This window comes from Octodon degus, unplaced genomic scaffold (assembly GCF_000260255.1).
Source record: "Octodon degus isolate 3935 unplaced genomic scaffold, OctDeg1.0 scaffold00178, whole genome shotgun sequence".
Classification (NCBI taxonomy): Eukaryota; Metazoa; Chordata; class Mammalia; order Rodentia; family Octodontidae; genus Octodon; species Octodon degus.
The window spans coordinates 2,626,182-2,641,463 of NW_004524754.1; the positions used below are offsets into that span (position 1 = coordinate 2,626,182).

Sequence of the window (15,282 nt, forward strand, 5' to 3'; positions counted from 1 at the left end):
CTGTTAGCTATGTTTTAAATACATAATAATTACATTCCTCTCAGGAGACTAATACACATAAATATCCCATGCTAATCACCTTTAGTTTTTCTAATATTTGAAACATTGTATCGGTATTTACTGGATGACAGGTGGGAAACTGCATTACGATCTTCATTTCTTGATTCCTAATTAGGATGACCTGTTCTTGGCTTATTAGTCAAGTACTGTTCTGCTTTTTGAATGTTCCCACGTGGATGTGCACCAATCCCTGAGCCTTAATTCTTCTCCGGTGGACCTGCTGCCCATCCACGGTTCTGGATTTTAATGGCATCATGAGCGTGTTCCCACACCCAGAACCCTGAGCACCTCCTTGATTGCTCCATTTTCCATGTCCAGGTAATTACCAATGTGTGCTGAGTCAACATCCTCGATGTCTCTCAGACCCAGCTACCTCTCTGTCCCTTCTTTCATGCCTCCCTATGACTGCCACGTCTTATGTGAATGACGTGTTCAGACCCAGCCGCTCTCCAGCCCCCAGCCTGGCGCTGAGTCTCTTCACGGTGCAGTCAGAGCCATCTTCCCTAAACTGACGGTTTCCTGCTCCAGCAGTGCCTAGTTCCGGGGGCTCCCTGTGTGAGGCCTGCAGGGCCTGCTGCTTGCCATGCAGCCCGTGTCTCTGCATCCCAGGCCTTGAATGTCTTTCCCCTTCTCTGACCTCAGAGTGTCAAACTCTTCTCTGTGCTCTGTTTCTACCTCAACTTCCCAGCAGTGTTCTTCTCAACTTCCCTTTCCCCGAAGTGCTCCCGCTCCCTGCTGCATGGCTTGTACAGCTGAAATGGCACCCCATCGCTAGGCGTTAACTTATGTGTCTACATACCTATGTTCCCCACTAGAACTTTTGCTCCATAAAGACAGAAAATATCTCATTTTTGATTTGCAAAGCATAGCAAAGACTTGGATCTATAATAGTGCAATAGATATTGAATACAAGAATCAATCAGCTGTCCTACCAATTTGATTTGAAACTGTCTCATTGCTATTTGTTTATCAATAAAATTATGGGAAAAAATAAATCTATAAAAGGTATTTATCTTAAAATACACAGTGTGAGTTTCAACAAATGTATATACCACTTAACCAACACCTAGTATTCAAACTGTGGGGGACATTTGCATTAGCCCTAAGACTGCCTTTGTATCCTTGTCTTACAGATTTTTGCAATTAATAAAGCTCATGTGTATAACAATTCCTAAAAAAAGAACCAATCAGGTGTGGTGCACATCTGGAGGCCTAGCATTCTAGAGGCTGAGCAGAGGGACCACGGCAGGTTTGAGGCCAGCCTGAGCTACATAATGAGACAGTTTTGAAAAACTGTGGTGTCTTAAGTATATCCATGATTCCAAGTGTACAGGTCTTCTAAAATGTTAAACAAAGATTGCTTATTTGTAGAAGGCAGTAGGTTATGAAAGCTTTTTTTATAAATCCACCCACCCTCACTGTTACAGGATATCCCAACTTTAGTTGCAGACACCCACCCAAATTAACAGCTGTACATATTTACAGTACAGACTTACAGGCTTGGGATTCTCCTGACATCACACAGCTGAGACTGGGGCTGGCTCCAGACAAACTATACAGCATGCTCAGGGGACACCGTGCTAGGCAGAAACCCCGGGCGAGCCCCTGCTGCTGCATTCACTCTCTGACATGGCCTCTGTCCCCTGAAGTGGAGTCAATGGCACCACCTCCCCAGGCTGCAGGGAGGAGGAAAGATACAGAGAGCACGTGGTACTGCACTCCTTCAGTCTAAGGTCCCTATTTCCTGACGCAAGTAGGGCAGTGGGACAAGTCTGGCCACCAGGGAGCTTTCCCACGTTCCTTTGCCAGCATGTAAAAAATGAGGGGATTTCACATATTCACAAAAATTAAACTTTCAGCTTCTCTTTAACAATGGCAGATCTGGCTGTCGATGCTGGAGACAGCCTTCTAGGGAGAGGGCACTGGCTGCTGGTTCCCACAGCCCTTTTTATTAAAGGGTAATTTTGGAAGAAAGGCCAAAATGGTTACTGTCAAACAGACATAAAAATGAGCACCCATTATAGGACTTACCTAACTTTTTAAATGAGAAATGCGGTGAACTGTTATAATAGTTCTCAAGAGAATCCCAATATCGGGAGCATGGAGATAAATGTACTCAGGAAGGCAGACCTAGTGAGCTGCACTTCCACCACACAGCACGAGCTGCTTTGCATCCCATCAGCTGTCTACAGCTTACAGCATTGTGCGACAGCTCCCACAGCATTGACCCAGATACCCAGGGAGGGTGGGTGTGCCTAAGCTCCAGAGAACGCAGCTTGCTGTAGAAGTGCAAACCTCCCCTCCATCACTATTCCCTAGTGTCCTAGCTATAGATCACCTGGCCCCTGAAAGGTTAGTTCTCTCCATCCTGATCCTGCGAAGCCTCTACCTGCATGGCCACCCCCATGCTGGGGCTGGAAACCAGGGCTTCATGCATGCTAGGCAGGCACTCTCCCTCTGAGCTCCACCCCTAAGCCTTTTCTTTATTCAGCTTCAATTATAAAATACAGAAGTTGGACTAGATCACCCAAATCTCCCTACCACTGCTTCCTTTGAATTTCTTATTGCTATCAATCCTCCTCCTCTACCACCTCCATAAACTATATCCTTATTTAACTAGATTCTTATATTCATTTGTGTGTTAGGGTTAATGGGTGATATTTTACTATAATGATACTTCACTCTCAGCATCTACTTCTGCAGCTTTACTTACCATTCCAAACCGACATCACTCTCCCAAAAGTATTTCTCAAGATTATCTGTTAGTAAGATCCAGACATCCACCCAAGAAGACCCTTGAGCCCGACCTCTTCCCTCAAGACTCTCTGGCCTTGGGCCCAGGCCCTGGGAGAAGACAATCTGTGTTGGCAACTTGAGGGTGGAGCTGATCAATACTGCAAAGCGGCCAACCACACTGTCCTCTTGACTCCAGCCAAGGGGCAGAGAGAAGATTTAAGGATACCAACGTGGGGCTTAATCATCACAGGAGATTATACACCCTAACTGTCACACTGAGAGTATTATAACTTGAAATTGTATTGTAGAATTTAATTTTTATTTTATTTTTGTAGAACCAGGGATTGAACTCAAGCCCTTGCACTTACCAGGCAAGCACTTACTCTACTGAGCCATCTCCCTGGCCCCAAATTGTTATTTGAAAAAGAAAACAGCCTAGTGAAGTTTTTATCTGTTGACCAAGAATGAAGTTTAGCCTGGTTAAGAATGTAGAACAAAATTACATTTATTTTGGGCTAGATTGCAACCTGGGAGACACAAATTCAAGTCAACTGGAATTGTGTTTTGGAGTTTTTACACCACAGGGCTGTATTTGGAGCTTTGAATCACAAGGGGGTGGGAAATGACTTCACTTGTTCACCAGGAATTGAACCATGATGGGAAGTTCCCAAATGGTAAGGAAGGGACCTTGGCTCCTCTCCTGTGGGTGGGGGAGGTCAGCAGCCCAAGGGGGTTCCTGAGCTGTGGCCTGGGTGGGTCCAAGGGTGAGCCTGCATGAGCCTGCCTGGAACCTGATCCCACACTGACCTTTCTCATGCCCTAAACCACAGCTGCTCTGCTTTCCTTTTCCAAGTGTGAGAACAGAGCCCTATGCATCATTTACACAGAGAATGCCTGGTGCTGTTCTAGGTGCTGAGGACAGAGCATTAGTGAAGGCAAAGACCATGCACCTTACACTCTGCTAAAAAGATTTTAAATAAAGTGGGAAACAACAAATACAGCTGTGCCTAAGTGCTGGGGAGGCTTTGCTTCATGCGTGGTCCTGCAATATGAGCTGGTGTTCTACCTCAACCCCATCAGCGCTTCGGACCCTGCCCCTCCTGCTGGTGGGAGGCATCCTGGGTCAAACCCTGTGTTCCCTATGAAACGATTCATCCATCACACAGAAAAGCACTGTGGGGAAGCAAAGGCAGGATTTATCCCAAAGGGAAGTACTGTAAAGCAAAAGCACACGCTTGCGGGAGAGGGCAGGTAAGCGCAAAGATGGCCATGAAGAGTCAGGTTTTTGATGCAGGGGACAGTGACTTATGCACTCTATTTCAATGGTGATCACCCACACCACAGTTCACTTTAGAAATCATACTGGAGGGGCTCGGGAGATGGCTCAGTAGAATAACTGCTTGCCTGGCAAGCTCAAGGGCCTGAGTTCAATCCCCAGTTCCAAAAGGGGGGGAAAATCATCTTGGAATGGCTACCTGTTGTGAAGTGTACTTTTTGTTCTCTTCAGTGTTTGACTGGAAGCATACTATTGTTCCGGAGATTTAATCACATATTTTCAAAAGAAACTCCAGGAAGCAAATTTTAACCTGAATTAAGTTTTAACTCTCATGGGGGTGCTGTACGTAAGAGCTTGAAATGCTCCTGGAAATTGCCTCATTTCTGTTAGCAGGGGTTGTTGCTGGGAGCATGGTGGGTCAGCTGCCTGGGTTCAGAATAAATGACCCTGAGGTCTTGGCAGGCCGCTTAGGACTGACGTGCACACTGGGTTACCTGGGGTCCCCCTGTTGTGCAAGGGCAGGTTTGGGCCCAGACCTAGAGGTGATTATAGAGGTATTATACAAGGAAGTCTCTAACAGGAGAAGCATGTCCTTGGAATGCGCACTATTCTTCAGGCTCACTCTTGTCTGAGGTAGGCACGATGGTGGCCCTCCCTCTGTCAGGGTCATAACTTGCTCACAGTAAGGGATTTAAAATTTGGGCCCCCCTGACCAAGAGCTGTAATATTTCCCTCAGCTTGACAAAATATGAGACAGGCTTCCTAACATTAAGCTTACCAATTTCTCTTCAGATTGGGGAATGCCTGAGACGGGCTATAACTAACTAGCCCAGGCTAGTCTTGAACTATGATCCTCCTGCCTCAGCCTCCCAAGTGTTGGGATTATAGCCTCTGCAACCACACCTGACCTTGACCTCCCTTTTCTTACAGCATTTTCTTTGCTTTGGAAAATCAGTGATTATAAATCCTGTCTCTACCCCTCTAAGATGTAGATCTTCACCCAACTTCTTGAGAGTTTTCCATCCAACTAATGGACCAGAGAGGAATCCTTTGAAATGTATGTAATCATCAAAGGAGGCCAGACCCAACCTCTTTCTCCACTGATGGAAAAGGTACCGAACTCTGGCTAGCAGCTGGCCCTGCTGCAGAACAACTCCTTGTTATAAAGATAAGTTTATTTTGCCTTTGAAGAAACCAAGCAGCTAACACAGATGGCCTGTGACCTCCCTCGCCCCTGACCCTTGAGGAATCCAGACAGCCTCATGGCTTTTCTTCTAAGCTCACACAGCCTTTCAGTCTGCCATGGCCTTGGCACAGCTGAGTTTAGGCTTCATTCCAATTTCCCTCCTCTACTGCAAAAGCCCTTCTTCCTCCTCTTAATCTCATCAAACAAGTCTTTCTTTAGCAAATCTGGGTTTGTTTGACACTGTCAAACTTCACATCTAAGACCTCTCACCCACATTCTCTGACTTTCCCTGCACAGGAAAGCTTTCTCCCACATACTTTTCCACCCATCCCAACACCCCTTTGCTGGGACCTTGCAGAATATGAATCTGAGCTGGGTGTGCTGGTGCCCACATGCTGGGAGGTCAAGGCAGCAGAATTACAAATTCAATCCCAGGTGGACAACTTAACAACTCAGTGAGATGCTGTCTCAATTTTTTTTTTTTTTTTTTTTTTTTTTGTGGAACTGGGGATTGAACTCAGGCCCTTGCGCTTGTCAGGCAAGCGCTTATTCACTCTCGAATTTTTAAAAAGGCTTGAGATGTAGTTGTATGAAGCCCCTGGGTTCAGTCCTTTGTACTGAAAGAAAAGAGAAGGGGTAAGGAGGTAAATCTTTTTCTTGATTTCCTGCTCCTTCCTAGAACAAGACTTTTTTTAGTGAGACAGATCCAGGCCAGGAAACAAGCTCAGCTCCTTGGCACGATTTATCTTCTCTAAGTCCTTTTTTTCATCATTTATAAAACAGATCGTGTCCTGCCTTTCAGGAATGACAGCTGTTCCACTAAGCCAAGAAACAAATGCATGAACTCGTAAAGGTTAAACCCCTTGCTCTGCACACAGACCGTCACAGCCAGGGCATTTGCTTGTCACCTTCATGGTGAATGGCTGGTGCATGCACACACACACACACAAACTCCCTCCCTCCCTCAAGACACAGCTTTAAAAATCCATTTTCAATGGAGTTTGTAACAGCCCTCAGCTCTTCCTTCTACTCAGTGTTCTTTGCATGTATTTCCATATATAAGCTTCCAGGATAGATCTTGTTTTGTGTTTTTTTGTTTTTCCAGAACCAGGGACTGAACTCAGGCCCTTGCACTTGCCAGGAAAGCACTTATTCCACTGAGCCATCTCCTCAGTCCCTAGATCTTGTATTTGCCTGAGGGATATATACAAGAGGACCCAGGCACACAGCAGGGCCTTTCAAGGGAATTTACAGCAGAATCAGAAAGTAGATTTGTCAAATTACATAGGCTTAATGCTAAACGTAAGGACGCATGGAAATGTAATGGGAACTGGTTGGAAGTGCAGGACTGCAGGCTCAAGCTGGCTGTGCACATCGGCTTCTCACCATCTGGATCCAAGCTGAGTGTAGCTCCAGAAGGGTGTGCGCTGCAGCCCTGCAGAAACAGCCCCTGTACACAGAGGCTCTGTCCACCCCCTCCAGCATGAAAACTCCCTGGAAGTGTCCTGTGCAGCCCTGCTCACCATCCCTGGCGCAGGCACTTGCCATTCACTGAGAAGAAGGTCCCAAGTGGCCTGGGGTGGTTAGAAAGTGTTCCATGGTTGTATGGTTTAAATGCCTGTATTCCTCAAAACTTCATAATGAAATGCACCCAAGTGCTGCCGGTACTAAGAACTCCTTAGGGCCCGAAGGAGGTGACTGGGTGGTAAGATCTCTGCCCTCACTGAGTGGGACCAGGGATCATACACAAGCTGAAGCGGCAGCTGGTGCCTCTGTCCTTGCCCCTTCCAGGCTCACACAGCAAGGTGCTCCCCTGAGCAGAGCCCGAGGCAGAGTCCGGGACTGCTGGCTCCCTGGTCTTGACGTTCAAATCTCCAGAACTGTGAGAATTTATGTGACTTCTAAATCATCCAATCTAAGGTACGACAGCAACAGGAGTGGATGGCAGCGGGTATAAGACTTCAGCCTCAGAAAGACTTTAGGGATCCAAACCATTGCTGATTTTACATCAAACTTGGGAATAATCTATGAATACTGGTATTTACTCTTTTGTGTGTGTGGAATGGGGGATTGAACTCAGGCCTTCGCACTTGCCAGGCAAGCACTTATTCTGCTGAGCTATCTTCCCAGCTGCGAATATTGATACTTAAAGTATTTGAAGTATTCAAGAAATCTGCATTTTAGAGTCTAACAGATTCATCCTGACTCCAGTGTAAAATATGTATTTATTAAATTAGATTTCAATTTTTAAGTTGAAAGAAATAGCATTTTAAAGATTTTTTTGTATTTTATTTTATTTTTTGGCAGAACTGGGGATTGAACTCAGGTCCTTGCCCTAGCCAGGGAAGTGCTTGTTCTATGGAGCCATCTCCCTGGCCCCTTTTTTTTTGTATTTTAGGGAAGGGCCTACAAGGGTGTTCAGGGTCTCACTACAAGATTGTAGTGATCTGCCTGTTTACAGCCTCCCAAGGTCTGGGATTAGAGGCATACACCACCATGCCCAGTCTCCATTTTAATGTTATAATTAACATATAGTGTTATAATTATTACTAACTTTTAAGATAACTATCTATACAAATAATTTATAAGCTTTACTAGAATGTTTAAAGTACTTACATGGTTGTAAAGTTTCAGAAAGAATTGGTTAAATTTAAAAATGCACTTTAAAACTAAAAGTTTTAAGGAACTCAATGATAACTTCTGAAAAGCAAGTGCTAAATTTACTAGATTCATAAATAAATGTGTTAAGTTTAAATATTATTTTTATTAATTCAAAAGATTACATAATTTGAAGACCTCTTGATAATTAACTGCCCTTCAGGAAACCTGAAGGTCTACACTGAGATATGACTGTTTCTGTCAGTGCCCTAACATTGGCCTGTTCGTGATGGGGCAGTAATCTGTCTGTCTCGCTTTTGGGCAGCTCTGAACCAAGGGTGGTCCATGCATGATTGCCCATTGGGTAGCCTAGGACAGTCCCATCGGGTGGTACAATGCTACTGGTGGCTCAATTCACTAGTAGAATTCACTAGTAGAAATGTCATTTTCCTCCAGGCCTATCACCTAGCACAAGGCCATTTGTGGTAACATCAGCAGATGACATGCTGTGAGCAGGCACTGTAATATGCAGTTTCAAAGGGCTTTGTTCACATTCAGTGGGTGGGAGGGGGGATGGTAGACACAGTATGGTGCAGAATACAGAAATAAAGAAGTGAAACACATTTCAATTGACAGCCATCTAAACTCAGCATCTTTTTATAGATATAATGGACCTTTGGCATGAGTTTAATATACACCAACTTTTAAGAATGCAACCTTCACATAAATCTAAGGAGAGTTACTGGCATAGTTTCAACCAAAAATGTCCCCCAAAGGCTGCATGAGCTCACAGGTGGGGCTTTGGGGAGGTGACTGAGTCATGGGAGTGACACTGTTGATTGGCTGGTAGGAAAATGTGGGCCCCTGGGTGTGATCAGGAGGAGGACACTCCCTCCAGGGCTCCCCCTTCTTGCCTAGCTTCCAACCTGCTAAGTGAACTGCTTTCTTCCAGGCAGGCCCTTCCGCCACACCATGTCCCTGCTTGGAGCAGGCCCAACAGGGACTGTAGGCGTGAGCCAAAACCATCTCTCCTGTAAGCTGTGGCTGTCCGGTGGTGTCATGAGAAAGTGACTAGAACAATTAAATTGTGTTTGCCCTGAACTTTATGAGACGCCATTCACTATTCCATCCAACAGTAATGACACCAACGCCATTCACAGTATCAAGAGGCCACATCACCGGCGCTGAAGGAGCAGTCTGCATCTGTTGCTATGGTGTGTAGGAGGCTGGCCCACGTAGACGGGAGCAAGTGACACCTTGCTGAGCCTTCACTGTCACTGTGTCCACACCTACATACAGGCCACGTTACTGTGCACTACTTCATTCTGATTACATAGGCAGGTGTGATGACAATATGGAACTATGGTTTTCCTATCAGGGTAATAAAAGGTACACAATAAAATACGTTGTAAAAGGGGCATTTGGTGTGATAGGGAAGAAAATATATCCTGGCTGAATTATTTTAAAGAAAGAAAACAGGCAGGGTTATGAATTATAATACAGTTAAGAGATGAGACCAATGTTGCTTGGAAAATTCAGTTTTTTTAGGAGAGGGTGCTATACGCCACAGAACTACTATTTGTTTTCAAATCATAATCTCCTTCTGTGCATCTCCTGACCACTTATCCAAAACAAAAAGAGACCTCTATTCTGAAGAAATAGAGAGCTGGGCTCCACAGCCCAGTGCACTGGTTCTCACATGTTACAGCACATGAGCATAAACCACGCTATAAACACAGAACTCCAGGCCCTCCTTCCGGAGGCTCTGACACTCAATAACATGGATCGCTAGCCTGGGCCACACACACCGTTGGCAGCTCTTCTGGACAGCACTGCTTCTCAGACTTCTGTGGGCAAACAGGCATCTGGGAACCCGGCTGACAGCAGGCTCTGGTCCGGCAGACCTGGGATGGGGCTGCGCAACCACATTTCAAACAGGTGCCCAGAGATGCTGATGCTCCCGATGTATGGGCTACATTGCTGCTCGCTCCAGGATGAAGATGCTGGGGCACACACAGTGGGCAGACTCGCCTCCAATGCTTTGCCTGGGACATTACTGCCACTGGACAGGGCTCAGGGACATTCCCGTTCAAGAGAACAGGGAGCTGGAATCTAGTGAAGAACAGTGACCAACCTGAGTACCAAGGATGGCAATGGGCAGCTTCACCACAGATTGAGAGTTTAATCATACAGTACTGAGAGATTTGCTAACTAAACAAACTGTTTCGTAGCTCTTAGCTCCAAAATTAACTCATAAACCAAAAGTCCTGATTTGGAAGTATTGACATCACTGGCAAAGAAGCTGAAGCATCTCTTTTGCAGGGAAAAGATTCCTAACAGAATGGGCAGGAGGCCTCAGCTCAAATCCAAGATCCTAAGGATTTGAGAATCCATGTCCACAAAGGTGTAATAAAAAATATGATGAATGTTCGACTTTAAAATACCATTACAGTTAAAGCCACGCTGCCACCTACCTCATACACAATGCTGCAGCTCAGAACAGGATTCTCCCATCTCACAGGCCCTGAGGCAGTGCTGAGGCAACGTCTTCAACTGCACTGACAGGGCTGCCTCCATGTCCTGAATCAATTCAAATGCTGACCTTCTATGGTTATTTGGCTTTGGCGGAACCAGGGATTGAACTCAGGCCCTTGCGCTTGCAAGGCAAGAACTTATTCTACTGAGCCATCTCCCCAGCCCCGGTCATATTTGGCTTTGGACAAGTCAAAAACTGTTTGGTACCAAAGTCAGTGAACAAGGTGGACGAGGATACAGTGAGATGCTTCGTGAGTCTGCCTCCCTGTCGCACAGCACTCAGTCCCAGCACTCACCGCACTTTTGATCAGCATTGTTTCAGAGTACAAATGATGGGATACTAAGAGTAGAGGACTTGGGGGTAACTGAAATGTGTCTTTTACTGCCAGATATGAATGAACTACATTTAAATATTCACTCTATATTCTGATCATACTTCCTGTATACCACTGCTTAAAGTGTATCTTTAAAATGAATTTTTAGGGCTGGGGAGATGGCTCAGTAGAATAAGCGCTTGCCTGGCAAGAGCAACGCCCTGAGTTCAATCCCCAGTACTAAAAAAAAAAAAGAATTTTTACGGGTTGGGGATATAGCTCAGAGGGCCAGTGCTTGCGTGGCAAGCATGAGGCCCCAAGTGTGACTCACGGTACCAAAACAAACAAACAATAAAATAAAAATTTAAAACATATAAAGTGTAAGTAAATTCAGATTAGCTATGGGACACTGTACATTTTCCCATTTACACTGGAGACAACCATAAGTACCTGGGATCCTCATAATATTTTGACTTGGGCAGGGGGGTTGGTCTTCTAGAACATATGCTACAAGCAGCTTAACTCAGTAAACAGAAATTCAAAGCCTTCAACGTTTCAGAGAATAAATGATAAGTATCATTATTAAATATATACAAAGAAAATTATACTCAAATTCTAAATCGCTGGGATTTTTCCTTTTGCAAACCAAGAAACAATGCTGCCGAATCGAACTGCAGGTGTTTAATAGAGGGATCTCAGCACTGTGTGCAGGATCCTCTAGAGCCAGGTGACTCAGTGACACCAAAACCAAGGGCTGCACAGGCACTAAAAGCTGACGGTCTTGGCGGGCTTCACAGTGTCTAGCTCAGCTGACAGCCAGCGGTAACTGCGGTGGCGCCGCAGCACCTCGATGGCCTTCAGCTCTAGCGGTGTTGTCTGAATGTCGAGGTCTTCCAGGCCAGGCAGGTGTGGCAGCAGCTTGTCTGTGATGTGAATCTTGGAATAAACACAGGGCCACAAGGGATGTTGAGAACCAGTCAAAAGCAGAGCACTGCCCCAGCAAACTCTCAAACACTGAGGCCAAGGAATATGTGGAGATTTTTTCTTGGTCATTCTAGGGATTAAACCCATGGCTTTAATACTGAGCTACATTCTCAGCTTATTTTTTTTGAGACAGGACTCGCTACATTGCTAAATTGCCCAAAAGAACTTGCAATCTTCTTGCCTCAGCCTCCCCAAGTGCTGGGATTATAGGTGTGCATCATAGTGCTTGATATATGTGGCATTTTGAGTATTAGAACTCGGTAAAAGTAGAACACAGAAAAACAAATCACCAGTGAAGATCAGTAAATATGAGCCCCAGGTTCCAGCACTGCTCACAGGCTCGGTACGCTAAGCCACACGTACACCGGGAGGCAAGCTCAGCACAGGAACTGGGCGGCGTAGCAGGAGGGCTCGGAAGGAAATGGGGCAAAGCAGAGCGAGCCCAGACTGTGTTCTCTTGTGCCAGGTCTCTGCTTCAGTTTTTAACCTCTGAATTATGGAGAGTATAGCGCTTGTTCCTTGCCTCTGAAGAGGTAACCCAATAACCTCTGCTCCAACTGTTCTCAATCAAGGTGACTGAAGCTCACTACCAGGTAAGAAGCCGAGACAACTGGGTTGAGGGGGAATGATCTGTGAGATTCCAGATCATCCAAAAGCACCAAAACAGCAGCACTGTACATGTATGGCAGCAGCGCCAATCCTTCTCCCTATCCACCCCAAAGCCTGCATGTTCTTTTATTGAGTGCTATAAGGCAGTCTCCAAATCTACCCACCAAGCCAGTGCTTTCTCAGGGCTCATTGTGAGGGGCACATCAGTCTAAGAAAGGTGTCAGATAAATCCGTATTTCATGAACACACAAAGGACGCAGTGGGGAAGGACAGCTGCCTGTTCCCTACTGCTGCTTCCTCGGCTGCTCTGCTCCTCAGCTTCTGGGTAACACTCAGGGACAGCATGGCTGCTCCCTCTCCTGGCTTCCCAGGAACAGACAGGACAGTATGGTCATTTTATTAGCATCCTCCCTAGAAGCACCTGTTCATGCAGGAGGCAAATGATCAACGAGAGTGGGAAGGGAGGAACCAGGGCACTGGAGTTCAGCTCACTGCAGGCACTGAGTGTGGCAGCAAGAGAGGAACTTAAAGACACTTGGAGTGGGGAGAGCAGAGACGGTGTGTATTCTGCTTTTGATAAGCTGAAAATTTCCAGGATTATCACAAACATTTTCACAATAGGATTAGGGAGGAATGCTAAGATTTGGCCTCTACTTTGAGGGTTGCTGATTGTCTAGCTTTATGCTGCCCAATACAGAAGTCACATGTGGTGACTAATTTCAAATTAATTAACTTGCAAGCCTCATATTTGCAGTCATACCACCCTCATATTCTGATATACTCTGGTCACTGGTTTGGCTCTAGACTAAACACCAAAACATCAAGGGTGTTAGATACAGGACTCAAAACCTCAGGGAGGAGATCCAGGACTAGAGAAAACAGTGTACCCATGAGCTCCACTGTCCAGAGCTGCAGCCCAGGACAAAATACCACATATAGCATTTAGAAAAGGTACAGGCAGGAAGGAAAGGCTGAGGACAGACCTTGGAATCCCCCATTATGCAGAAGCATGAAGGAGAGCGTGAGGCAGACGGCCTCACAGCACAGCCTTCCAAGTGAGGAGAAAACAAGAGGGCACGGATTGGAAGACAGGGCATCAAGGAAGCATCTCCCCTAACCAAGGCCACCCACAGAGAGAGGGCAGGGAGGTCAAAGAACTGACTTCGGGATCTTCCAGCACAGAAATCATGGGAAACCTTGGAAAAGCCAGTTTTAGGGTAGAGAACTGACTAAAGTGAGGAAAAGAAAGAATGCGGTAAGAAGTTGTTAACAAACACAGGTAACTCTTTTGAGCTTAGGGTGTAAAGGGACACAGACAAACATGAAAGTGGCTAGAGGGTCATGGAGGAGAAAGACTGGCTTCCAATAAGGGTGGGGGGGAGGAACGACTAATGCATGGAGAGAAGGTAAGGGGGCAGGCGACAACGGAGGAGTTCCACATGCTGCACGCAGCCACACTCACCCGCTCTACTTTATCCCTCGTTGTCCAGGGCTCAAATGGGTTCATCTCGAAGAGCCTGGCCACCCATCTGGAAAAAGGAGTACAATGGCACATGTGATATGCATCACTTAGTTTGCCAAGTGCTTAGCCAGCCTACAAGCCCCACAAGAAGAAGGGCTGCTGGAGCGGGAGGAATTCACTGCTTTTTTTTTTTTTTTTTTTTGAGATGGGGTCTCACTATGCAGTTCAGGCTGACTCTGAATTCACTATACAGGCTGAACTGGACTTGGAACTCATGGCAACCCTCCTGCCTCAGCCTCCCAAGTGCTGGGATTATAGGTGTGCACCACACTTTGCTGCATTATTTTTTTAAAGAACATAAACGACACCCTGGCATCACTACCTATGAGGTCACCAAGGATTCTGAGTCCCCACTTCCTTTCAAGACAATCCAGCTGGTAAGCGGAATGGTAGACTCATCATATAATCCAAAGAGATAACTGACTTAAAACTAAACCTAAAAGCAAAGAACCACAAAAACCTAAACACTAAAATAAAATATTACCAACAAACAACAAAGCAAACCCAAAACAATTTAACAATCAAGCTGTGAAACCTCACCTAATCTAAGCTCGAGACACTCAGATATACTGCTGCTTAGGCTGCAGGGCAAGCCAAGTAGTACGCAGAATGCACAATCCCCGAAGGCAACAGCCCCTGGACACAAAATCCTCAACATCAAGAGAAGTTTAAAGTCCATGAGTACAGTCAGGAAAAGAAGCAACGCCCAGATGGGGGCTCCCAGGCTCCACCACTGCCTTCTCTGTGGTGCCAGTGACTGCGGCAGGCTTCCCTTCGCCCATGGGACTTCATGTCGCGAGCACAAACAGGGTGGTGAGTTTTCAACCAGCAGCTGAGGCATGCGGGAATCCTTGGCCTCCACAGAGCCCAAGATCCAGACAGGAAGTGAGCTCTGAGCACTACCATCACCATAACCAGATGAGCTCAGTTTTTAGCCCATTCGTCTGAGTGCCTCTAAGCACAAGAACCCAGCAAATGTACAGATCGGGGACTGCGAGATAGCTCAGTAGAATAAGCACTTGCTTGGCAAGTGCAAGGGCTTGAGTTCAATACCCAGTTCCACAAAAAAAAGAAAAGAAAAAAAGAAAAAGAGAAAACAAAAAAGTACAGATCACAGCTTTGTAGAAGCTCACAAGACATCACTTCCACAGAAGAAATAAATGAAATAGGAAGCCTAAGACTAATCAGAATTTCTCTAGTAAGGGCTGGCCAAATAGCTCAGTGTATTAAAGCACCTGCAAGCAGGCACAGGGGCCAGGGGTTCAAGCCCTAGGCCTGCCATGCCAGCTCCGCCCCTGGGGTTCACTGAGACAGCAACTGAGACTGGGCATGGTGGCATGCACCTGTAATTCCAGCTCTTGGAAGGCTGTACACAGGAGGATCACTATGAGTCTGATCTAGTAGTGAGACCCTGAACACCCTGTAGACCCTTCCCTAAAACACAAAAACAAAAACAAAGAAT

At 46.0% G+C, this 15,282-nt stretch overlaps 1 protein-coding gene across 1 annotated transcript in view; it reads right to left on the bottom strand.

The window, feature by feature from the left end:
• Positions 1 to 11,364: 11,364 nt before the first annotated feature.
• Positions 11,365 to 15,282, bottom strand: part of Ndufa9 (NADH:ubiquinone oxidoreductase subunit A9) — a 37,848-nt gene continuing 33,930 nt past the window's right edge. Inside the window, exons 10-11 of the mRNA XM_004643567.2 lie at positions 13,761 to 13,827; positions 11,365 to 11,641 (exon numbers count right to left, since the gene is read on the bottom strand). Coding sequence (XP_004643624.1) covers positions 11,471 to 11,641; positions 13,761 to 13,827 — 238 coding nt within the window. The 3' untranslated portion in view covers positions 11,365 to 11,470. The remainder of the gene's footprint in view (positions 11,642 to 13,760; positions 13,828 to 15,282) is intronic.